Source organism: Palaemon carinicauda, chromosome 6, assembly GCF_036898095.1.
Source record: "Palaemon carinicauda isolate YSFRI2023 chromosome 6, ASM3689809v2, whole genome shotgun sequence".
NCBI lineage: Eukaryota > Metazoa > Arthropoda > Malacostraca > Decapoda > Palaemonidae > Palaemon > Palaemon carinicauda.
This window is the reverse complement of record NC_090730.1, coordinates 13944373-13969809: the sequence shown is the minus strand read 5'-3', so window position 1 is coordinate 13969809 and position 25437 is coordinate 13944373. Positions and strand designations below refer to the sequence as shown.

Sequence of the window (25437 nt, the reverse complement as noted above, 5' to 3'; positions counted from 1 at the left end):
CAGATCTATAAAAGCACCTTCGATATCTATCGTTTCACTGCCTTGCAGGATTTGCTGTTGATGCTGTCAAATGCTGAGGTAATCAGATATTATAAGGGTTGAACTTTCCTGGTATTGCCTTAGAAGCAATTTGATATACTGTACTAATGGTGAAAAATTATCAAGGAAAATGAAACATCACAAACAAACAAGGGAGTTTGTATTTGTACTAAGTTGGAACCCTGAATTTAAAGCCATAGTTTTCCTTCAAAGTTCTTTTGAAAGTAGAATTGTACCAATTAGTGTTAACATAAAGCATCTCCCCACATACGTCGTGACGGGTTCCCGATTCATCATAAAAGGCATTAGGTTGATGGTTATCCCAATAAGCTACCATTCGAAAGCCATGATTCTGGAAATGATAAATTAGAAATCATTGCTTTGTAAAACTCATAAGTATAACATGAGGTTCCCAAATATTTAGGTTACCAGATTTTTTATCTTGCCACTCTCTATTTGACTTAAATTTCGTATCTGTATATTTTGACTCACTCCCCCCCCCCCCTTTTTTTTTGGGGGGGGGGGGGCTGTATTTTTATTAAATAGTGAGTCTTAAATCTGAAAATGTATTTTTTAAAGATGAAATTCACAATGCAAGAGTTAAGATTTTCGAGGGCCTGATATTTTTTTATAATGACAACCCACAATGAGACTTTCAAGGTGGTAAACTAGTCATCTTTAATTGCACAATTTTACCAATGTAAATGATATCTCTCCTACCTCCATCACACTCCTATAAAGATTATCAGTTATATATTTGACCTGATCTACATATGACATCTGTCTTTCTTCTCTATATAATACAGTATACTACTTCATACAGTAAATTCCCTAAATTAGAACTTTCAAGATGAAAACTTGCGTGCAATATATATAAAAAAAGAGTTTTGAATAAATTCAGAATAGGAAAACTAATCAACTTCAATAGTATGTAGAAATATCTGTATATCAATACATATATAGGCAAGCTCACTGGTGTTCATAAGATCAGCTGACTGAAAATAGAGTAGGGGCTTGGGGGTTATGAGCCGGAACTTCAGACCACACTCTTGGAATGCATCTAGTTCTCATTTTGGGATTACTTCATTATTAATCACAAAAAAAAAAAAAAAAAAAAAAAAAAAAAAAAAAAAAAAATTCTGCTTGTGAATGAAATCACTTACAACTTGTTCTGTTAATTTGGTCTCAAAATAACCCAAAAACTTGTCAGCTTTTAAGGCTATTTTTTTTCCAAACAGTTCAATTTAAGATTATCAAGTGCAGGCATACAATCTCCAACTCCTTTAAATGTAACGTAACAATTAAACACTGCATTTAACATTATTCTTACCTCAATTAACCTCAGAATGTCATAGCGATCTTGAACATATTTAAGCTTCTGAGAACTTTTCATGTTCATTGATAACAGGCTTGGGGCATGAATTTCAATTGCGATCTGTTGAGAAAATGTTTTAGGCTATGCATGAAAAGGAATTTTCATTAATTCATGTGATTCTTTGTGTTATTTTTCATTTTCTGTGCACATTTTCTAAAATACAAATTTTTCTACACTTTTTATGATCATTTTTAAATTCCTAACTTTGTTAAAGTCCTGGGAAACCAAAACTGTGATTAAATAATAAATTACAATAAGTCACAAGTTTTGACTTAAAAAAAATTAGGAATAGTAACCTTACCTGCCCTATCAGTTCTAAAAATTTATTTTCCTTCAGACTTTTAATCACATCCCATTCTGCATCTTCTATGTCAATCTGTAAATGAAAATACACAAGAAATTTCAGGGAATTAGGGAACGAGCTATATTCAATTATGAGTGTGTTTAAAGCTTAAATTGAAGAACAAAAGTCAGATTCATATTTGAGATTAGTTTCATTTATAGAATAAAGATGTGCTATCGAGAATTTATATATCTAGAATCCCTTTATTTGCATCCATGTGTGTCTTCCAGCAGACAAAACACTTATGACAAGAGAAATAGCATGAATACCATTCTTATTGTTGTATTATTAGACAGAACCTTGACATGCATAGCCTTTACTTTTACTTTAATTTGCAACATTTTGAGCACTTTTGCTTCTTCATGTGACCAGTCCTTAATTTTACCAAGACTCACTCATTTTTTACCCCTATTCATTGTTAGACTGCCTGCCTTATTATGCTCTCCCATAATACCACATCACTTTCGCAAGTTTTTCTTCTTCAATTTCCATGCCTTTTCTCCTTAAAAAGGCTGGTTTCAAAAATTCTTAGCTACTTATTATGGTTCAGGTCCTTCTTTAATTTGGCTATGCTCCACATCAGCTGACTAGTTCCCAAATTACTACTCTGCTAAAAAAAAAAAAAAAAAAAAAATTAAGAAAAAAATTAAGAAATCACTTTCTACCCTTAAACGTTAGTGTGCTTCTGTACATGAATCTACACAGAGTATAGATATCAGGCTTTTTGTCCAGATAAAACTGAAATCAGAAGAATTAAGTTACAATGACTGCACTGCTCTCGTTCACTTGTAGCAGCCTACAGACATTTAAAAACCTAAACTTGGTCTTGACTCCCTTATTAGTTTGTGTTCCGTCGTGTTTCGTTATTCTCTTTATTTAATAAAAAAAAAAAAAAACTAATTTCCCTCATGATCTAAATCCTCATATCATTTCCAGAACTAGAAAACTATGAATGGCATGCAGCCACATTCACAAATACAAATTTTGAATGGTAAAACTTCACAAATCTTCTCATTTTCATGTTATACAGTAATGTACTCGTATTATCACTCACCTTTAAGATGTGCATTGGTCTTCCAATTAAGTCATTTTTCACAACTTGACCAATGAGTGTATCCACCAAAATCGTCAAATTTTTTTTAGAGAAGAAATTAGCCTGGTTATTGACACTTATTCCAGTCTGCAGAAAAAAAAAAAAATATTTTATATAAAACCGTACCAAAACTCCTCATAATAAAATCTTTAACTTTTCCATTGTTAAATTTAATACAAGGGAAGGTAATTATACTGTGATATCAATGTAGTCTTGATGTGTAAATGTGCATGTATTGTACTTGGGCGCAACCTTGAGGGTACTGTATTGCTGTCAAGTATTATTATTGGTGCCACTTGAAAACAATCTACAGAGAAGTATTTATTTCTTGAATTCAAGCCTTCTCATCTTGTATGAATTCTAACTGCCATGAAGCAATTTTTTTTTTTTTTTTTTTTTTTTTTTTTTTTTTTTTTTTTTTTTGGTGGGGGGAGGTTTGAGGTGCTTACCCTTCAGTGGTCAACCATTCTATGAGATACAAGCTGCCTTGCCAAGTTTTGATGCCATATTCCTACTTTACTGTTCCTTGTTTTTGTATAGTACCTCATTCTTGTATTCCATATCCCATAAAAGATATATAAGGCATCAAATTCAAGGAACTGCATTATGGAAGATCAAGTAAAGAAGAAAGTCTACTAGAGACTTGAATAATCTATACTCAATAATTATATCAATAATTTAAAAACATAAAATCCCTTAAGCAGCTTCTTTAGCAATCGTAATGGAGAAAGCCCACAACTCTTACGTGCTGGGAATACAGTAATTCTATTGTTAATTGAAGTTTCTCAATACTGATAAGAGAAATCTCCACATACCTCTTTCAGGATAGAAATAAATGAAATTTTAATAATAGAATTGATAATTTCCATACATACTTGTGGTTCATATGGCTTCCTCTTTAAAGCTCATTTGTATCAATGTTATCATTGAAAAAATAAATTAACTAGAGTATACAGTGTGCTTGTATGATCTGGAGAAGATCATCGGGAATATTATGGGATAAGAGGATTATTGCAAAGATGAAAGGACGGTTTTATAAAAGTGTAGTTAGACCAGGTTTAGTGTATGGAACTTAAACTTGGCCATTAAAGAACACTCAAGAAAGGAAGTTAGAAGTTGCAGAAATGAGGATGTTAAGATGGATATGTGGAATCACAAGAAGGGACAGCATCTGAGATGAGTATATTACAGGGACAGTCAAAGTAGCATGTGTTAAAAACTATTCAGTAAAGAAGACTACAGTGGTTTGAGCATGTCGTGTACAGAGAAGATCAAGTGAACAGGATAACAAAAAATTACTAAAATCTCAATAAATCTTTACAAAGTTTTATTTTAAATCTCTCTCTCTCTCTCTCTCTCTCTCTCTCTCTCTCTCTCTCTCTCTCTCTCTCTCTCTCTCTCTCAGTAAAAATCCTTATGTTACATGTGTTACATGTACATAACTTAACACCTTTTCTTTACATTAAATTTTAATCTTCAGCTTATTATTTCCTTTTCATAATATTTGATTCCTTCCTGCATAATAAATCAATACAAGCATTTTAGTTTAAATAATAAATAGAGTGAAAAAGACAACACATTTAAGCCCGTGTAAATTATATAGAATTTATTTTCTATATAGAAATAGAATTCTCCATGGGATATCATTGACACCTGGCCGTGGCCATAAGCAGATACAGTATCATTTTGTTTGTTTCATAAAGAAATGATTTTTTTCCTGTACCTCTTATTTTATAATTGAAAAAATACATTTTTTTAATAAATCTCTTTAAACATAGCATAAGATAAGACCATGAGATATGTCATGAAAATTTCCATTTCCCCCAAAAATGTTTTTTTTTTTTTAAATTAAAAAAGGATGACAGCTGTTGACATCTGTGAGTGATTTATGACAGAGGGAACCTGATCTCCAAGATTGGGTGAAAATAAGTTTCAGTATGGTGTTGGTCAAATTAACTTAAATCATTCGATAATTATAATTGAACAAATTTCATATCATCATGTGATGCTAATTTTTAAAATGTTTATCTAGGAAAAAAAGTTTTTCTTAGTTAATAATTAAGAAAGTTACGGATAATTCTAAATAAATTCTAATTTCCGTACTTTTTTCATTGAAATAACAATTCTAATAGAAAATTATTCAAGCATACTACATAATTAGATAGAAATTATCCAATTTCAAAATATTAAAAAAAAAATTCAGACAGACAGACAGACAGACATTTCTTTTAATTGAAATGCATATTCATATTTATCCTCAATATTATATATTACATATATATTAAATATTACTTAAACATAATATATGTATGAACTTCTTTTAATCATTTTTATTATTGTATTAGAATTATACAGAGAGTTTTATCACTGAATAGTTTACACGTGTTAGCTATGAAGTTGGGTTGTTTAACTTTTCGCAGTTGGTTTAAAAATGTCATCCCTCGAGAGTAATTATTGCGAAGCCAGGAGTACGTGATTTTTTTCATTTAAAATGGTATAGTTTTCTGTATTGTGAATGATTGAATCCGTATAGAGCGAACCCGCGAAGAAGGAGGGCTAGCTGCGTATTTACTTAAGTGTATATATATATATATATATATATATATATATATATATATATATATATATATATATATATATATATATATATATATATATATATATATATATATACATATATATATATATATATATATATATATATATATATATATATATATACATACATTCATATATATATATATATATATATATATATATATATATATATATATATATATATATATATATATATATATATATATATATATATATATATATGCACGACATAGTGCCTATAAGAGGTTATTCGCACGATCTCTTATGTAGCCTACTTACATGCATGAGCTCATGTTTAAAATTTTTAATAAAAATGACATCTTGCTACGCACCGTATGAGAGGCAGAGCATACGTCTTCGCGTGTATAAGAGGTGCCACAGCATCTTGCGTATCAATACCCAAGCGTGCGTATAAGAATAATGCACTGTATCTGTACCGTGGGTTGTACAATAACATGCGTATAGCCATAGCCTAAGTAAGCGACATAATTAACATAGGATTGACCACTGGTCTTTAAATATGTTTCAAGAACCTTGGGATTGACTTACTCGATGGAAATGACTATGTGGATGACGTTTTAAGACTTCAGACGGCGTATAGTTGTAGATGTCAAACATGTGAATTTCACAAGGCAAGATGGCAATGGCTTCATCGAAGGAGCTGTCGGTGAAGACTCCATAAGAAAAGACGAGGCAGTCTGTTGGTTCTCTTCCTCCTGGTAGTTCTAATTCGGGATCGAAACAGACTAACTGAAAGAGAAATCAAAGATAAGAAAGCAACATACACCATTGTAATGACAACAGTTAGTGTATAGGTTCTTCTTTATACTGATTGAAAATGTGTACATATATAATCATTTTGATCTAGTAATGATGACCAACATACTAGAAAGCAATTAAATGATAAAGTCTAATGTACCATTAGGAAATATCAGTGCAATTTAATTAAGAATATTGGGGAAATCATAAATATAGCGACACAAGATTGAAGAGGATATTAGCATGAATTAAAAACCATTATCGTCCATGTACTGTACATACCAAACACCATTTTAGGAATAAAATATAAATGGAGTAAAACTCCACATGTAAAAGTCTAAAAATACCACATGAAGGGGTTTTAAGGCGTAGAGTATACCTGAAGATGTTGGTAAAATAATGGGTTTTCAACAGTAAAACACAATAATTTAGCCCCAAATTGAAATAGAGTGGAGTTATATGTAGATTAAATTTATCAATATTTTGTTTTAGAACCTGTGAGAAAGGTTTATTTTTATATGTTAAATAATGTTAAGATTGAAAAAATTTTAAGATTTGTAACTCAAAAATGTCATATTCTAGAACAAGAGTCACTGGTAAATTCTAGAAAATCTCGTAGTGTCTGGATGCATATATTGAGTGATAATCCTTCGGGAATTTTCAAGAACTAGAAAACGGGTCTGGTTGATATACAGTATAAAGAAAACTGGTTAGGTTTCCAGGAGAAACTTGCATCATTTTCTCTGTATTAAAATTGCTCTTGTGGAGACATTTCTATGATACCTGCAGTGGTATTGCAAAATTTCTTCTATTATTACAATGTTGCTGCTCTATAAAATAACAAGGAAAGCTTGGAAGATTGAATATCATCAGAAATTGTGTTCCTGTTTATCTTTTACATCTGAAACTACGTCCTGAAAAATCCTTCAAAATTCGGGGCCGAGCTTCGTCGTCATCTGTTTCTCGCTTCATAGAAACTTATAAAGGTAAGGCTAGTATCGCCTTTATAATTTTCAGCAAATTATTATAAAATTGGTGAAGTGTGAGTATTTCATGAATCTTGTAAACTCTGGTAAATTTCTATTATTATGTTGCCAGCTATTATGTTCTTTTGCTTTTACTGTTTTGTTATTTTCTATGCTCAATTAATTAACGAAGGAAATAAAACATGGAAGTAGATTTTACATAATCTACGTTGTGATAATGGCTGATCGTAACATGGGGATACCTTAACGTGGTGAAAGGGTATGTGTATCTCCGTGATGGGCAATGCTGTACTAGTCAGGGCCACTAATACTAGGTTGGTTTGCTGTGAGCGATCAGACAAAAGTCTCCCACCATCACCAATCCACAGTTGGCCAGCGTGATGATGAAAGCAGCCCAAACCATGGACATGTATGAGGCCTTTGCGCTGCAGTGGACTAGAAACAGCTGTAGGTAGTAGGTTGGCCAGGGCACCAGCCACCCATTGAGATACTACCGCTAGAGAGGTATGAGGTTCTTTGACTGGCCAGTCAGTACTACATTGGATTCTTCTCTCTTGTTACGGCTCACTTTCCCTTTGCCTACACATACGCGAATAGTCTGGCCTATTCTTTTCAGATTCTCCTCTGTCCTCAAACACCTGACAACACTGAGATTACCGAACAATTTTTCTTCTCTCAAGGGGTTAACTACTGCACTGTAATTGCACAGTAGCCACTTTCCTCTTGGTAAGGGTAGAAGAGACTCTTTAGCTATGGTAAGCAACTCTTCTAGGAGAAGGACACTCCAAAATCACACCATTGTTCTCTAGTCTTGGATAGTGCCATGGCCTCTGAACCATGGTTTTCCACTGTGTTGGGTTAGAGTTCTCTTGCTTGTGGGTACACTCGAGCACACTATTCTATTTTAACTTTCCTCCTCTTGCTTTGTTCAAGTTTTTATAGTTTATATAGGAGATAATTATATTTATCTTATTGTTTTCTTCAGACATTTTATTTTTCCTTGTTTCCTTTCCTCACTTGGAGCCCCTCGGCTTATAGCACCCTGCTTTTTCAACTAGAGTTGTAGTTTAGAAATTAATAATAAATGATAATAATATGTTGTTGTTGTTGTTTAAATCGACTGAGGAGTCGGTAAGTGATGTTTTGAGTGCACTGCAATTATCAATATCAGCAGAAGTACCGTATTATCTTTTATTTTACTGGCCATACAAGATAACCAATACAGACTTGAAAGGGTTGGGTAAATTTTGTAAATGCAGTATTGGGAAATCAAATTGGGTGGGAAGAAGAAAAGAAAAGAAAATGGCTTTGGGGAAAATTTAATCAAACGCTATGGAGGATTGGTAATATTACTCCTCTATGTAAATGTGTTTGTGGTAGCTCAAGTCCCATTGATTACCGCCCAATTTCCATAGCCCCCATATTATCTAAAGTTTTTGAGAGTCTTCTGACAAAACGTCTTAATAGGTTTGCTGAAGGTAATCATCTATTCCCTAGTTTTCAATTTGGTTTTCGTAAAGGCCTTGGAGCATGTGATGCCCTTCTTACAATCTCCAATGCTGTACAGAAAACCCTTGATTGTGGTCAGGAAGTTCGTATAACTAGCCTTGATTTTAGTGCTGCCTTTGACCGTGTTAATCATGAGGCCCTTATTTTCAAACTCAAACAGTTGGGAGTGGGTAGGTCGTTTCTTAGCATTATTATTGATTTTTTAAGGAATAGATCTCAAAGAGTTGTTGTTGATGGGCACCATAGTGAGTTTAGGGATGTGATATCCGGTGTTTCATAGGGTAGTGTTCCTAGCCCATTACTTTTCATACTATATACACATGACGTGGTTTGGCCTAGAAAACAAGCTTATTGCATATGCAGATGATGCTACTCTCTTTACATCAATTCCATCCCCTGAATGTAGATCTGGGGTTGGTGATTCCTTAATAGAGATTTAGCTAAAATTAGTGCATGGTGCAAATTATGGGGTATGAAGTTGAATCCTAACAAAACTCAAAGTATGATTGTAAGTAGGTCAAGGACGGTGGCTCCTCAACATCCGGATCTCAGTATTGATAATGTTTCTTTAAATTTGTATGACTCTTTTAACATTTTAGGTGTGATTCTCGATAGCAAATTTACTTTTGAGAAACACATTAGGTCTGTGTCTTCTTCAATTGCTCAAAAAATTGGCTTATTGAGAAAGTCTTTTAAGATTTTCGGTGATCAATCTATTCTGAAGAAGTGTTTCAATTCTTTCATTCTACCTTGTTTTGGGTATTGTTCTCCTGTCTGGTGTTCAGCTACTGATTATCATCTTAATTTTTTGGACAGAAACTTAGGGGCTATTGAATTTCTTATTCCCGATCTAGATATCAATCTTTAGTACTGTCGTTCAATTAATTCATTATGCATGTTGTTGCATAAGATTTTTCATAACTCTGACCATCCTTTACATTCAGATCTCCCTGGACAATTCTGTCCTGTTCGTAATACTAGACAGGCAGTTAATTCTATTAGCCAGGCCTTCTCCATCATGAGGCTCAATACTACACAGTATTCTAGAAGTTTTATTCCAGCTGTTACCAAGTTGTGGAATGATCTTCCTAATCGGGTAGTTGAATCAGTAGAACTTCAAAAGTTCAAAGTTGGAGCAAATGTTTTTATGTTGACCAGGCTAACGTGAGTCTTTTTATAGTTTATATATGACAGATCTGTTTTTGACGTTATTAATAGCTTATATAGGACATATCTGTTTTGACGTTTTTACTGTTTTAGAATAATTTATTTTTAACTTCTCATCATTTATTTATTTCCTTATTTCCTTTCCTCACTGGGCTATTTTTCCCTATTGGAGGCCTTAGGCTTATAGCATCTTGCTTTTCCAACTAGGGTTGTAGCTTGGCTAGTAATAATAATAATATGAATAAATAAAATACTAACGGAAATTTGTAGATTTGTCTTACTGACGTCCAACAGAAAATGAGATAGAAGGAGAAATATATATATACATATATATATATATATATATATATATATATATATATATATATATATATATATATATATATATATATATATATATATTTATATTGACGATGTATCGCTGAGGCATGCGATGTATATATTTGTCACTATGCTGGAGGAAGGATCAGAAAAACGAAATTTTTAGACTAGCACTTTCGTATTTTCATACCTCTTCAGGTCCAGAGGGAGGTATGAAAATACGAAAGCGCTAGTCCAAAAATTTCATTTTTCTGATCCTTCCTCCAGCATAGTGACAAATATATACATCGCATGCCTCAGCGATACATCGTCAATATAAATATATGTATATACATATATATATATATATATATATATATATATATATATATATATATATATATATATATATATATATATACTGTATATATATATATACATATATATAATATATATACAGTATATATATATATATATATATATATATATATATATATATATATATATATATATATATATATATATATATACAGTATATATATATATATATATATATATATATATAAAATATATATATATAAAATATATATACAGTATATATATATATATATATATATATATATATATATATATATATATATATATATATATCATTAATTCATTAGCAATTATAATTGCTAATGAATTAATGATATATATATATATATATATATATATATATATATATATATATATATATATATATATATATATATATATATATATATATATCATTAATTCATTAGCAATTATAATTGTTTCAATTAGCTTTTATGACTACATAAAATACAAACTGATTGTTAAAGTTGGGTATAAGATAGGTTAAATCGTCACCTATCTAGAGCCATGCTTTCACACAGTTAGCACACTAATTCTGCTAAATTTCAAATGGATATCTTTTGGGCTTTCAATGAAAGACAAATCACAGTTTTACGTTTCTATTATGCTTTGTATTTTAATGGTACATACTGGTCTTGTCGCCAAATCGAGTCCTTGCTGTCAAAAGGCAGTAATGAAAATAAAGGTTTAGTGATCTTTCCCTCTTAAACTTTGCTCTCTCCAAGGAAAAAAAGGAGAATGATTAAAGACAAAGGTAGAAAGTTACTCTTTGTATTATTATTATTATTATTATTATTATTATTATTATTATTATTATTATTATTATTATTATTATTATTATTATTATTATTATTATTATTATTTGGAAAAGCAGATTGTTACAAAGCCAAGGGCCACAAGAGGAAAAACATCTTAATACAGATGAAATGGAGAAGTAAAGAATAAACTACAGAAGAGTTAAAAAGGAATATATTATTATTACCAATATTAGATGGACATGTATCAGATAGACTATGAAAAGAGACTTATCACAATGGTTTTTTTTTAGGAAAAAAAGGTTTAAACTATCACAGCAAACAAAGTTATTCAATTTCAATAAAGAAGAAACAATGGCATTTCAGACATAAATAATGTATTTAAAATGTCATGAAGAATATATGTTAAGATAAATTATATTTTAAGGTCTGAGTCGATATATTATTTAGAAGCAGAATTTGAACACTTGTGAAAGAGTAATTATAGATGTCATTATCTTACCTTATTCCCGTCCATATTCCTGTCGTCTCCAACCTTATCGCACATTGGAACCCCGCCTAGTCTAGCCAGTTTGCGACAATGTGCCTGAGGTGTGTGTAAATATGAAAAGTATTCAGCTGTTTCACTCAAGTTCCGGCTGTTAGGCTGCCATTGCGATGCCGTGGTGCCTAGCCTTAGGGTAAGAGATTTCGGGGATCTGTAAATATAATAAAAATTATGATAACAGAGGTGTCTGCACATTCATTGAATTCTGATCTTCCTAAACTGTACTATCCGGTACCTAGTTCTTAGGCATGCACTTAATTTTAAGTCTCTCCTTCTCCATCATAAGGCACAGCACTGCACAGTATTCTAGAAGTTTTCTTCCAGCTGTGATCAGATTGTGGAATAATCTTCCTAATCTGGTGGTGGAACTTCAGTCATTCAAACTTTTAGTAAAATTTGTTGTTGAACAGGCTGACATTAGTCTCGTTTCATAGTTTATACATGACTGATCTATTTTAACGTTCTTACTGATCCTAGAATATCTATATTTTTTTTTTATTGATTACTTATATATCTATCTATCTATCTATTTATATATATATATATATATATATATATATATATATATATATATATATATATATATATATATATATATATATATATTCTCTTTTGTCACTGGTTTACTTTCCCTGTTGGAGCCCTTGGCCTTGTAATAATTCTGCTTTTCCACCCAGGGTTGTAACTTGGCAAGTAATATTAACAATAGTAATAATACCGTACCATCTAATAGTTGCATTCAGTGGTTACTTGTCATAGAAAGATAGCTAAATCAGAAATTTTATTCATGAATTGGGTTAAAATGGAATTAAATTAATTTCGTAAAAAAAAAGAAATAATAAAAGAATAGAAGTCTAGTCTATATGTCCGCCATTATGCTTAAAATCATCTTCATGTATGTACCCCCTCGGCTTTTTTTTTTTTTTTTTTTTTTTTTTTTTTTTTTTTTTTTTTTTGCAGGCATATTTACATAGAAGAATTCCTCATCCTCATTCAAAACAAATTATTTTTCCAAGTGAATATTTTAAACAATAGGGGGTCAATATATTTCCAACTCCATTTTACATCTTTTTTATCCTCGATATAAGTATAATTTTTATCAACTGCCACGACATTACGCTTTGCAATTAAAATTTAATTTGCTTTCCGAGCAACAGCTTTTCTCATTAGATTAAAATTCATTAGAATGATCATGCTGCCCAATGACTCCAAATAATTGTTCAAAGTTATTCTTATTTAAAGTATTCGATATCATTCGGAGCCTTTATTTTATAAAATAAAAAAATAAAGACAAAAAGGAAAAAAAATATCAACTTAATGAAATTATACCTTTCTGAAGTTTTTCATTTAACTGACAAGATTGTCTTATGCATTATTGTATTCAGAAACTCTATGCAGTACAAATAGTTTCTATTTATAGAAATAGATGGAGATGGGTTGGTCATGCTCTTCGCACTTCCCAAGAGAGATTAGTTCACTTTCGACTGGGCTCCACAAGGTATGAGAAGAGTTGGAAGGCCCAGGCCTAGATGGCTGAGGACTATGAAGCGTGAAGTTGGAGATGATGAATGGGGAAGTTTTGATTTAAAATCTCAAGATAGAGACGACTGGCAAAATATAACCGGGGCCCTTTGCGTCAATAGGGGTAGGAGATGATGGTGATGATGAATACTATATATTTCCATTTGACCAAAATGGAAGTAGTCTGGTAAGCCTAGTACCCATTTGCCTATAGAGAAAATGACACGACCTCAATTTTTTTTTCGTTAGTCTATATAAAACAATTCCATCGACCTCATTATTCCTTATTTTGGTTTCCCTAAAGCTACTGATCCCGCAATCCTTTGTTTGCAATTAACGATAGCCAAAGCAAACCCGTATTATTATTATTATTATTACTTACTAAGCTACAACCCTAGTTGGAAAAGCAGTATGCTATAAGCCCAGGGGCTCCAACAGGGAAAATAGCTCAGTGCGGAAAGGAAAAAAGGAAAATAAAATATTCTAAGAAGAGTAACAACAATAAATATCTCCTATATAAACTATAAAAACTTTAACAAAACAAGAGGAAGAGAAATAAGATAGGAGAGTGTGCTCGAGTGTACCCTCAAGCAAGAGAACTCTAACCCAAGACAGTGAAAGGCCATGGTACAGAGGCTATGGCACTACCCAAGACTAGAGAACAGTGGTTTGATTTTGGAGTGTCCTTCTCCTAGAAGAGCTGCTTACCATAGCTAAAGAGTCTCTTCTACCCTTACCAAGAGGAAAGTGGCACTGAACAATTACAGTGCAGTAACCCCTTGGGTGATGAAGAATTGTTTGGTAATCTGTGTTGTCAGGTGTATGAGGATAGAGGAGAATATGTAAAGAATATGCCAGACTATTCAGTGTGTATGTAGGCAAAGGGAAAATGAACCGTAACCAGAGAGGAGGATCCAATGTAGTACTGTCTGGCCAGTCAAAAGACCCCATAACTCTCTAGCGGTAGTATCTCAACGGGTGGCTGGTGCCCTGGCCAACCTACTACCTACGTAGTTTTATCATCACCAATGTTCGTAGAACGTTAATGACCTCGATTGAAATGGTATTGTTTCAAAAACATTTAAATTCCCGAAATCGTAAAGTTGGGAAACGGCCACGTAAGAAAGCTGTTTATAAACATTTGATATGATTGTTCTCCCCCATGTCGTTTGTTATTAGTTTCTTTAATTTTTTAGCATCTTTAGTCTTATGATATAGAGGTGTTATACCTTAGTAATATTCCTATTTATAAATAATCTTACAAGGTAATATGTGAGCTTGTGCATATTCAAATAATGATAAAGATGATATTGATGAATGTGCATTATCTGCAAACAATAAATGACCATATTTGAGATAAAAGTCATGTTTGTTCACTGGCTTCGGAGTGAGAACCAATACTTGTGTAAGTCTGGTTTGTCCTAACATCTAAAAGTCTTTTTCGGAGTATTTCTTTCGGGAGTCCGGATACTTTGAAATGAATTGGTGATTTGCTTTATGAATTTATAAATTCTAAAAGAGGAATTATTAGTAAAAACGATTTACTCAGAGGTTCATCATCTCCCACACCTATTGACGCAAAGGGTCTTGGTTAGATTTCGCCAGTTGTCTCTATCTTGAGCATTAAAATGATTTCGCCATGGTTGTGTTTAATAATATTGCGTTCTCGATTGCATTTTTAATTTCCATCGCGTTTTTTACTACGTTATTTTGAATTTATTTCTAAAGAAAATAGGATTTATTTGATTTATAGAATATTATAGCCTTACGACCAGGTGCTGTGGCCTTGGATGTCAACCGTGTCATGCTACACATTTGTATAAATCAGGGTTTTGATGGCTTTTTGGGTAAGTCCCTGCCTGGCGATCGCCGGACTGGGGTTGGAGTCCCGCTGAAGCTTGGTGGTTTCCTTTAGTATCTGCAACATCACCATCCTTGTGAACTAAGGATGGTAGTTTGGGGGAGCCTATAGGTCTACCTGCTGAGTCAGCCATTGCCTGACCCTCCCTGGTCCTAGCTTGGGTGGCGAGTGGCTTGGGCGCTGATCATATGTATATATATGGTTAGTATATAGGGCGATGTTACTGCCCTTTGCGTGTGCCATTCATGAGTGGCCTTTAAACCAACAGTACATGGTAATAATTGCGCATTAACAATGCCATTGACATCATAAGGGGACTTGATTAAGTATTTACTAGAAAAATATAGAAATTTAATTATCTAAGTTCTTTCAGGGGTCATTGCCTCGAAAACTGGTTACGACCGTTCGCTGAGTCAGTGGACGCGTCAGGGTAAATATTTCTGATGCATCAAACGTCACAGCAGCGCATGACTTGCATCTCAATTGCCGCTTTTACCCACAAGGAGACGAGGAGTAATTGTTTGTCAGTAGGTTTCTGCAGAGTACTTACTCATTCATTGCACGAAAATATATCTATGATATTTACTCTCTCTCCTCTCTCTCTCTCTCCTCTCTCTCTCTCTCTCTCTCTCTCTCTCTCTGTTTGTATATGTCAAAGTTGGTTAGATATTATTGCAATTAAAGCTAAGAAGAAAACGATCGAACTTTAGAAGAAAACATAAAGATGTTGTAAGATTTAACAGTTAAAAGCATATTGGGGTTGTTAAGATGCTATGGTGGTCTATTGGAAACGTCCCTGCCTGACGTTCTGCTGGACGGGAGATCGAGACACGCTCAGCTTTGATAGTTTCTTGTACTGTCTGCAACCTCATCATCCTTGTGAGCTAAGGGGGAAGGGTTTGAGGCAGCCTATGGTCAATCTGTTTAGTCACTAGTAGCCATTGCCCGGCCCTCCATGGTCCTAGCTTGGGTGGAGGGGGTGCTTGGGGACTGATCATATGGATATATGGTCATTCTCTAGGGCGTTGTCCTGTTAGGGCATTGTTACTCTCCCTTGTCTCTGCCATTCATAAGTGACCTTTAAACCTTTGAAAATCAGATTATTTATTTTCAACCAAAAATTGAAGAATGATTCATGGATTTTCCGATATACCACTGAAGTCACCCTGGGTCATGCAGCCTTCTTGGGATTAAATTTGGCGGCATCTATTTCTTAGAGGGATAGAATTCATAAACCCAAATTTAATGCTCTTAACAGGGTTAAAGGTTGTTTGTTTAAAATGTGTATATGATAAATAAAATATATGAGTGGGACAAGATAATCAAGGTACGGGTATTATGAAATGGCGTATATGGTTTCATGTAGCAAAACGAGTTTAGTTTTATGGAATCATGTTTCATTTCACTATACTTTTTTTTCCCAGTAAATATAAATGAATGATATACTCTTTATCGAAACAAACAATTCTTCTTCACTCAAGGGGTTACTGCACTATAATTGTTCAGTGGCCAATTTCCTCTTGCTAATGGTAGAAGAGGCTTTAGCTATGGTCAGCAGCGCTTCTAGGAGAAGGACACTCCGAAATCAAACCATTGTTCTCTAGTCTTGGGTAGTGCCATAGCCTCTGTACCATGGTCTTCCACTGTCTTGGGTTAAGAGTTCTCTTGCTTGAGGGTACACTCGGGCACACTATCCTATCTTATTTCTTTTCATCTTGTTTTGTTAGTTTTTATAGTTTATATAGGATATGTTTATTTTCATGTAACTATTTTCAAAATATTTTATTTTTCCTTATTTCCTTTCCTCACTGGGCTATTTTCCCTGTTGGAGCCCCTTGACTTGTAGCATCCTACTTTTCCAACTAGGGTTGTAGCTTAGCAGATAATAATAATAATGAAATGATAATAACCTGTTATTTCTATTCTGTTTCAATCTTATACAAAGACAAATTGACTAGGAAAAGCGAATGAAATCCGGTATAAGAAGCCATTAGTGATGAATTACTAAATATCTTTGACTAAACAAAGTAAAAAAAAATGGTAGAAGGTCAACATAGAGTGATGTAATACGAAACCTGTTTTTGTAGGAAAGTTCTGCGTATATGTGAGTTCAGTTACCGTTAAATCCGCTTGCATGTACAGTTTATTGCTACTTCTGAAAGCAGGCAACAGGAAAAATGTTCCGTTAGAGTGGGTTATTATAAACGAGATTCAAAATATAATGAATCACCGGCATTTATTAATGATTATTATTATTATTATTATTGTTGTTGTTTTTGTTATTGTTACTATTATTATTTTTATTATTATTATTATTATTATTATTATTATTATTATTATTATTATTATTAGCTAAGCTACAACCCTAGTTGGAAAAGCAAGATGTTATAAGCCCCAAACTCCAACAAGGTTATATAGCCCAGTGAGGAAAGAAAATAAGGAACTAAATAAGCTACAAGAGAAATAATAAACAATTGAAATAAAATATTCTAAAATCAGTTCCTATAATAATAATAATAATAATAATAATGATAATGATAATAATAATAATTCAGCGTCGCTAAGTTTAAATGCTATCTACTCGTTGCTGTGATATCAGAGCAGATATAGCCGAACATAAGTATAGCCAAATGACCTATTGACCTAAAAAGCCTCGATATGAAGACGAAAACAATCCAATCCTGTTTGGTTGATTGTAAGTTATCCGGCTTCACAATTAACATGCACTGACGTTGACAATAGATTTTGTTGCCATGGTGGTTCTCTGTATCTTAAGAACATTACAAATAAATACATTTTAATTTCTATGCGAAGACCAAGTCCAAGGTCATTCTTGCAGATTTTTAAGGACGGGAGATGGGGAAGGGAGGGGATGATTCTACTCATCCCTCACTCCATCACCCTTATATAATAAAGAGCATGTGTATATATATACATATATATATATATATATATATATGTGTATATATATATATAAATATATACATATATTATATATATGTATATATATATATATATATATATATATATATATATATATATATCCTGTCATGCTCAGGGGGAGAGGAATAGTCATACCTCCCTGGGGAGAGTGTGTACCCCAAGTACACTCGGAAACCACACTCTCCCACAAATTGCCGAACCAACGTGTGACGGGTCGCGTACACTGGTAGGTAATGATAAGGTAAATTATACTAAAACCAGTTGTTATTTCTAAGAAATTACTTTTGTGTTGATCAGCCACATGTTTTTTTTTTTCCTCGATTATCCCCACGAAAGGTCTTTTAAACACTCCCCTCCACCCCCCCCCCCCCCCCATTTGTAACACGGGCTCTTGCATAAACCACCTGTTGGATTAAAATCACAACTGCTAGAATTAACCATCAATGAATTGCTGTACTCGAAGAACTTTCTAACAGGACGAAAGGTCATATTTCCCCCAATAGCATTCAAGCGAAGCTTAGGACGACATCGAGAAAGCAAGAAGTGGAAAATATAGATCTAGGAAAAGTTATTTAGACATTCTTGTGGTCGCAATATAATCTTTAGGAAACCCACATCTCCACTACGTGTTATTTTAAGATTTAGTTATATACGATATCACGTCTAATGGTTTTGGTACCTTAAATGATTTTCTTACTTTCTTTTTATGCCTCAGTACTTGACTCTACTATCTTATTCATTATTATTAATTAGATATCAGCCTTGAATAAGGCAATACAACACCTCGCGGTTACATTTGCTTGCTTTCAGCAATTGGGAAAGTTCTGCTTTGGGATGAACAGCAGTTGCTTTCTATTTAGCTTGCATTAAGAAGGGTTTGACTGGAAGAGGAAGTCAGATTGAAAGTTTTAAGAGGAAAAAAATGGTAAAATTATTAAATACGGTGAAAGAGCATTGGGAAATTGAGTGACTACTGAAAAATCTACATAGATTGGTAGTCCATGGTCGGTAACGTATTGGGTGTAGCCTATATATTATGCATTTGTACACCATCACGGCCAAATACACACACACACACAATATATATATATATTATATATATTTATTATATATATATTATATATATGTATGTATATAACATATATATATATATATATATATTCTCTCTCCTCTCTCTCTCTCTCTCTCTATATATATATATATATATATGTATATATATGTATATATATATATATATATTTTCTCTCTCTCTCTCTCCTCTCTCTCTCTCTCTCTCTATATATATATATATATATTACATATATATACAGTATTTATGTATATATATACATATATACATGCATACATACGTACATACAACAGCAACAAATCCAGCTGTTTCTAGTCCATTGCAGGACAAAGGCCTGGTGGTAACGTCCTTGCCTGGTAATTACCAGGATGGGGTTCGAGTCCCGCTCAAAGTCGTTAGTTCCTTAGGTCGCTGCAAACCTCACCTTCCTTGTGAGCTAGGGATGAGGTGTTTGGGGGGAGCCTATAGGTCTATCTGCTGAGTTATTAGCAGCCATTACCTGGCCCTCATTGGTCCTAGCTTGGGTGGAGAGGGGGCTTGGTCAGTCTCTAGGTCATTGTCCTGCTTGGTCGGGCACTGTCCCACTGTCCCTTGCCTCAGCCATTCATGAGCGACCTTTAAACATGACAAATCATGTCTGGCGTATGGGTCCATTTTATCACCACGGATTTGTGATGATGCAAGATTTTCGTCTGGTCGCTACCAGCAAACCAACCTAGAATGGATGGAGCTGACTAGTACAGCTTTGCTGCTGATCAAGGCAATACGCAAACCCCTTTCACCACGTTAAGGTATACTCACAAAGAAAGGAAATATATATATAATATATATATATACATACATATATATATATATATATATATAAAACAGCAACGCCGGGGAAGGAAAAGGACCTTGAGTAGGTGTAATAATAACACGAAAGCGCTTGGTCAATTCTTCGTGTCCTTTTTTCCTTCCGGCCTGCTCTCTCTCTCTCTCTCTCTCTCTCTCTCTCTCTATATATATATATATATATGCATATATATTTTATACATATATATAGATGTATGTATAATTATGTAATATACACTGTATGTATGTATGTATATGTATATATATATATATATATATATGCATATATATATTTTACGCATATATATAGATGTGTGTATAATTATGTATATACACTGTATGTATGTATGTATATGTATATATATGTATACATACATATATATATATATATATATATAGGCTAGAAATATAATGGTAAAAAAAACGTTTACACTAATATGAGTCATGAGTGAATTTTCTTTAGTTCAAGACGTTGACCACTACACATAAATCGTTTAAAACACGTTTTAATAAAATCATTCTTTAATTAATATAGCAAAAAAAAAAATTCATAACCACCCATTGAAATACTTATGCAGTATCTTCCTTCGTTTCTCTGTGAAATCTTATCCACTATGGGCAAGTTATCTACCCAGGTTCCCAAGGTGAACAGGACCCCCCATATACAGCTTTAAAACCAAACAGGATGTTTGTAGACTTATTAGTTGTAATCCATCTGACTATCCAGTATAAGGTTTACCGTTATAAAGGCCACTCATGAATGGCAGAGGCAAGGGGACAGTGACATTGCCCTATCAATCAGGACAATGCCCTAGGCCTAGAGACTGACCATATATCATATGATAAGTGCCTAAGCCCCCTCTCCACCAGAGCTAGGACCAGAGAAGCTGCTGATGACTCAGCTGATAGACCTATAGGCTCCCCCAAAATCCCCCCAACCTTAGCTCACAAGGATGGTAAGGTTGCAGACACTAATGGCGCTAACGAGTTTGAGCGTGACTCGAACCCCCGACTGGCAAACACAAAGCATAGACATTACCTGTCAGGCCACAAACAAACCCGACAAATAGAGTAGGACTTTTAGATTTCAAGTTTATTTATGGGGTGAATTTATTGTGTCTCAAAGACATTTTGCCTTTATCATTGATTATTGTACAGTTTAATACAGATCTGTATTTAGACTTATTTGTGACCTCTATTCAATATATATATATATATATATATATACACTAGTGTACACGATCCGTCAAAAGTGACAGCTAAATATCTAGTTAGATATGCATACACACGTGCACGCACCCCCTCTCACCAAGGTATGACTACCTGCTCCCCCCTACCCAAGGGACTAGGATAACTAGCGTGACCGGTATGAGGATATATATATATATATATATATATACTGTATATATAATATATATATATGTGTATGTATATATATATATATATGTATATATTATATATACATATATATATATGTATATATATATATATATATATATATATATATGTGTATTTATATATATATATATATATATATATATATATATATATATATATATACTGTATAAAGTATATATACAGTATATAGGCTAGCCAGACACTTGCTCTTTATTGCGTAGCGGAGATGATATTTGTATATGTGTATATATAATTGTATAAATGTATATACACTATATATACATATACCTATATATAAATATATATATATATATATATATGTATGTATATATATATATATATATATATATGTGTGTGTGTGTGTGTGTGTGTATGTGTGTGTCCCCTGTGTGTGTATGTGTGTACCCTCATACTTTAGTTACGTTGTCATGTCAGTTGCACTGGATACTTCCTCTTAGTTGACTAGTGGTCTTCTAATTCAAACCCTGCTCTGGCCTGATAGAATTTGTTGAAGCAAAACCTTATTGCTTCAGTGAGCCAGGTCGTGGGAAAGGTAAAATGGTATATATAAACTGTGGCTGAATAATTGCTTTCGTTAGAAATTCTGACCATCTTGTGTACCAGCATTTGCTGGGGTCAAGATAAAGGATTTTTTGGCTGGTAGCATCAACTGTAAGGAATAGCTGAGATACCAAAGGGTGAACTTCACTGACCCTATTGGAAGATGACATATGTTTAAGTATATATATATATATATATATATGTGTGTGTGTGTATATATATATACATATATATATATATATATATATACTGTATATATGTGTGTGTATGTATTCTTATACAGTATATGCAGTATATACATACACGTATGTGTGTGCATTCCTATTTCAATTTAAAAAAATATATTTGAGCTAACTTTCAATTTCTGTAACTTATCAATACCTTGGAATTACAATAAGAATAATTACACCTATCTTACCTTTGGACGTATTGTGAAGTTTCCACTATACTGGGAATGTCCATATGAAGCCTGACTAGGTGCATCGTATTGTGGTCCGTTGAATATTCGGTGACTGTTGCCATCTTGGGCAGCTGCGAATTGTTCGTGAACCCTTCTTCCCCTTGTCCAACAACTTCCTCTAAAACAACAAACCTGAGAGGAGTGTCAGTGGGGGATTTGGTCTTGCTTCCACGAGACGAAAGTAATTGACGCTTTCTAAATTCCTCTGGATCCTTGAACTCTGGAGGATAGAGGTCAAATACACTAGAAACCGCAGCTTCATCTTGTAGGGAAAACTCGAGGAATGGACTCAAGTCGAGCCCTTCATTTCCTTCGCTGTTGTGAGAAATCCCAATATAGTAGATCAGGGTCAAGAAACCGATGAAGGCAGCGATTTTAACATTGCCCCATCTCATAGATTGTAAGGATGATATGATGATACGCATGATCTGTGATAATAACTCTGAAAAAAATGGAATGGTAACATAAATGAGATAATTATTTCAATAATTTCGAAATCTAGCTAAGGAAAAACTAGATCAGTGTCAAGCAAACGAGGAAAGCGGCCATTTAAACATTTGTCCATATCATAGATTGTATGGTTTTTGTGATTGAACTTACGATCATAGTCGACTGTGGCCTATTTTTTCCACATTTCACCTGGCAACACTTGAGATAACCTAAGGAGACTGTAGCTATGGTAAGATGGGTAATCCAAAACCAAACCATTGGTGTTAGGTAGTGCTATAGCCTCTGTAACATGGTCTTCCACTGTCTTGGGTTGGTGTCATCTTGCTTGATTAATTGAATGATTTGAGGTTTTCTGGCATCCTGATATCTAAGGTCATTAACGCGATCATTTATTATAAATAAACACTAAAAGAATATTCAATTAAAACTATAAAAGCAAAGATGTCGTTTTAAAAGTTAAATAGCTTTCAGAAAACCTTCTTCTGAAGTAAAGCTTTAAATACCGCTAGCATGGTAGGGCACATCATGTCCAAGAATCTTGGCAAGGATGAACCTGCCATCCTCACCTCGAGCCTTGAACAGATATCTATTTCTTTCACTATTATATGTGGGGCATTCGGTCAACAAATGCCTCACTGTCCAGGGTACCAAACAGTCGTCGCAATATGGCTGGTATTGGACAGTAAGCAGATATTCATGTGTCAACCAAATGTGACTAATGCGGAGACGACAAAGAGTAGTCTCCCACTTTCGGGGCATCATTTTATACTTCCAGGGGTATATAAAATTCGTTATTTCTCGCATTTTATTTTCAATTACACTATCCCAATGCTGTTGCCAATTATTAGAGATAAAATTCTAAATGTTGGGTGAACAATCATCACAAAGAATGGGATACCTTCTTGGTTGTAATTCAGCTGCAGAATTCTTTTCCAGTAAATCTGCCTTCTCGTTTCCAGACACACCTACGTGTGGCGCAATCCAGCAAAATTGAACTGTTATACCTCTCAATCCTATAATTAAAAGCCATTCTAAAATCTTTAAAACTAAAGGGTTTCTGGAATTAAAAACTTCTAAAGCTTGAAGGACACTCCTTGCATCACTAAAAATGGTAAAATTACTCCCCCTCTTCCAAAGCCATTTTTTCAACAGTTGTTAGTATGCCATATAATTTGGTAGTAAATATGAAAGCTGTTAGAGGAAGTGCACCTCTAAAATTAAAAGCATTATTGTATACTCCAAATCCAACGCCAGCATTGGATTTGGAGCCAGCAGTATATATAAAAGTCGATCCCCTATGTTCTGCAACATGTTCCATAAAAAGAGAACTGGCTTTTAAGTCCGCCATATTCTTTTTAACTCCAATAAAATAATTGCATAAAGATAACTCTGGTAATTTCCATTAACTTAAATGGAAGCACCTTAGTTTTAACTTTTTCAAAACTGTCTATCAATTGTTTCACCCAAAAACCATAATGTTGAGGGGATTTTGGGTGAAACTCAAAGTATGTTGAGTGCTTTTCAAGGCTTGCAGTATGACAGGCTAAAGAATTAAGAAGTTTTTGCAACCTAAACCAATACTGAATAATAGAAGACTTTCGGTAAAAGTCTAATGGTAATTCTCCAGCATCAACGAGGAGACTTGGAATAGGCGAAGTTCTAAATGCTCCTCTTATCAATCTGATATCAGTATGGTGTATAGAATCTAATATTTTTAATCGGCTTGGGGTGGCTGAGGAGTATATTTCACAGCCATAACTAATTTAAAAAAAAAAAAAGGCCTTATATAACTAGAATAGTTTTGCAGTCTGTCCCCATGATGTATGGGACAATAATTTTAAAAGACCCAGAGCCTTAAACATTTAGCTTTTAATGCCTTCAAGTGAGGAACCCATGTAAGCCTACAATCAAATATCAAACCTAAAAATCTAGCTTCATTTACACATGGAATCCGTTGACCTTTGATATATATATCCGGATCTGGATGTACTCCCCAAATACGACAAAAATGGACAACGGTAGTTTTGCTTGTCAAAAACTTAAACCCATTCATTTCTGCCCTCTGAATAATTTTGTCAATTGAGAGTTGCAGTTTTCTCTCAACCATTGCCATTCTAGCTCCAGCAAATAATATGGAGAGATCATCTACAAATAGCGTTGAGAGAATATCCTGGGGAATGACAGAGGATATCCCATTAATAGCTAGTGCAAATAGGGTTAGACTTAGCACACTACCCTGCCGAACTCCTTCCTGACATTTCCTCTCTGATAGAGCTCCCCTACTCTCACTTGAAAATATCTATGTGAAATAAATGATTGAATGAACAATGGTAGCTCTCCTCATAATCCCAAATTATGAATGGTTTTGAATATACCAATCTCCATGCAGTGTCACATGACTTTTCATTTTGCTGTTTGGAAGCAAAGGCTTCACAAATAGAGGATTCCAGTCGTATCAACACATCAGCCGTTGAGTGCATTTTTTTAAATCCAC

At 33.6% G+C, this 25437-nt stretch overlaps 1 protein-coding gene across 1 annotated transcript; it reads right to left on the bottom strand.

Moving 5' to 3' along the window:
• Positions 1 to 208: 208 nt before the first annotated feature.
• On the bottom strand, positions 209 to 22930 carry LOC137641963 (probable methyltransferase-like protein 24). The gene is made up of 7 exons (XM_068374530.1): positions 22452 to 22930; positions 11805 to 12000; positions 5998 to 6198; positions 2812 to 2937; positions 1716 to 1790; positions 1370 to 1474; positions 209 to 391 (listed from the first exon to the last, which is right to left on the bottom strand). The coding sequence occupies exons 1-7, from the start codon at positions 22916 to 22918 to the stop codon at positions 209 to 211; spliced, it is 1353 nt and encodes a 450-aa protein (XP_068230631.1). The 5' UTR covers positions 22919 to 22930.
• Positions 22931 to 25437: the final 2507 nt, after the last annotated feature.

What these genes read in the sequence shown, in the direction of transcription:
- LOC137641963 (XM_068374530.1), bottom strand. Translation starts at nt 22,918, where the DNA reads ATGCGTATCATCATATCATCCTTACAATCTATGAGATGGGGCAATGTT. An exon ending in CACATAGTCATTTCCATCGA is followed by an intron (nt 2,938 to 5,997) that starts GTAAGTCAATCC and finishes TTTTTTCTGCAG; the next exon opens with ACTGGAATAAGTGTCAATAA. An exon ending in ACATTCTGAGGTTAATTGAG is followed by an intron (nt 392 to 1,369) that starts GTAAGAATAATG and finishes TATCATTTCCAG; the next exon opens with AATCATGGCTTTCGAATGGT.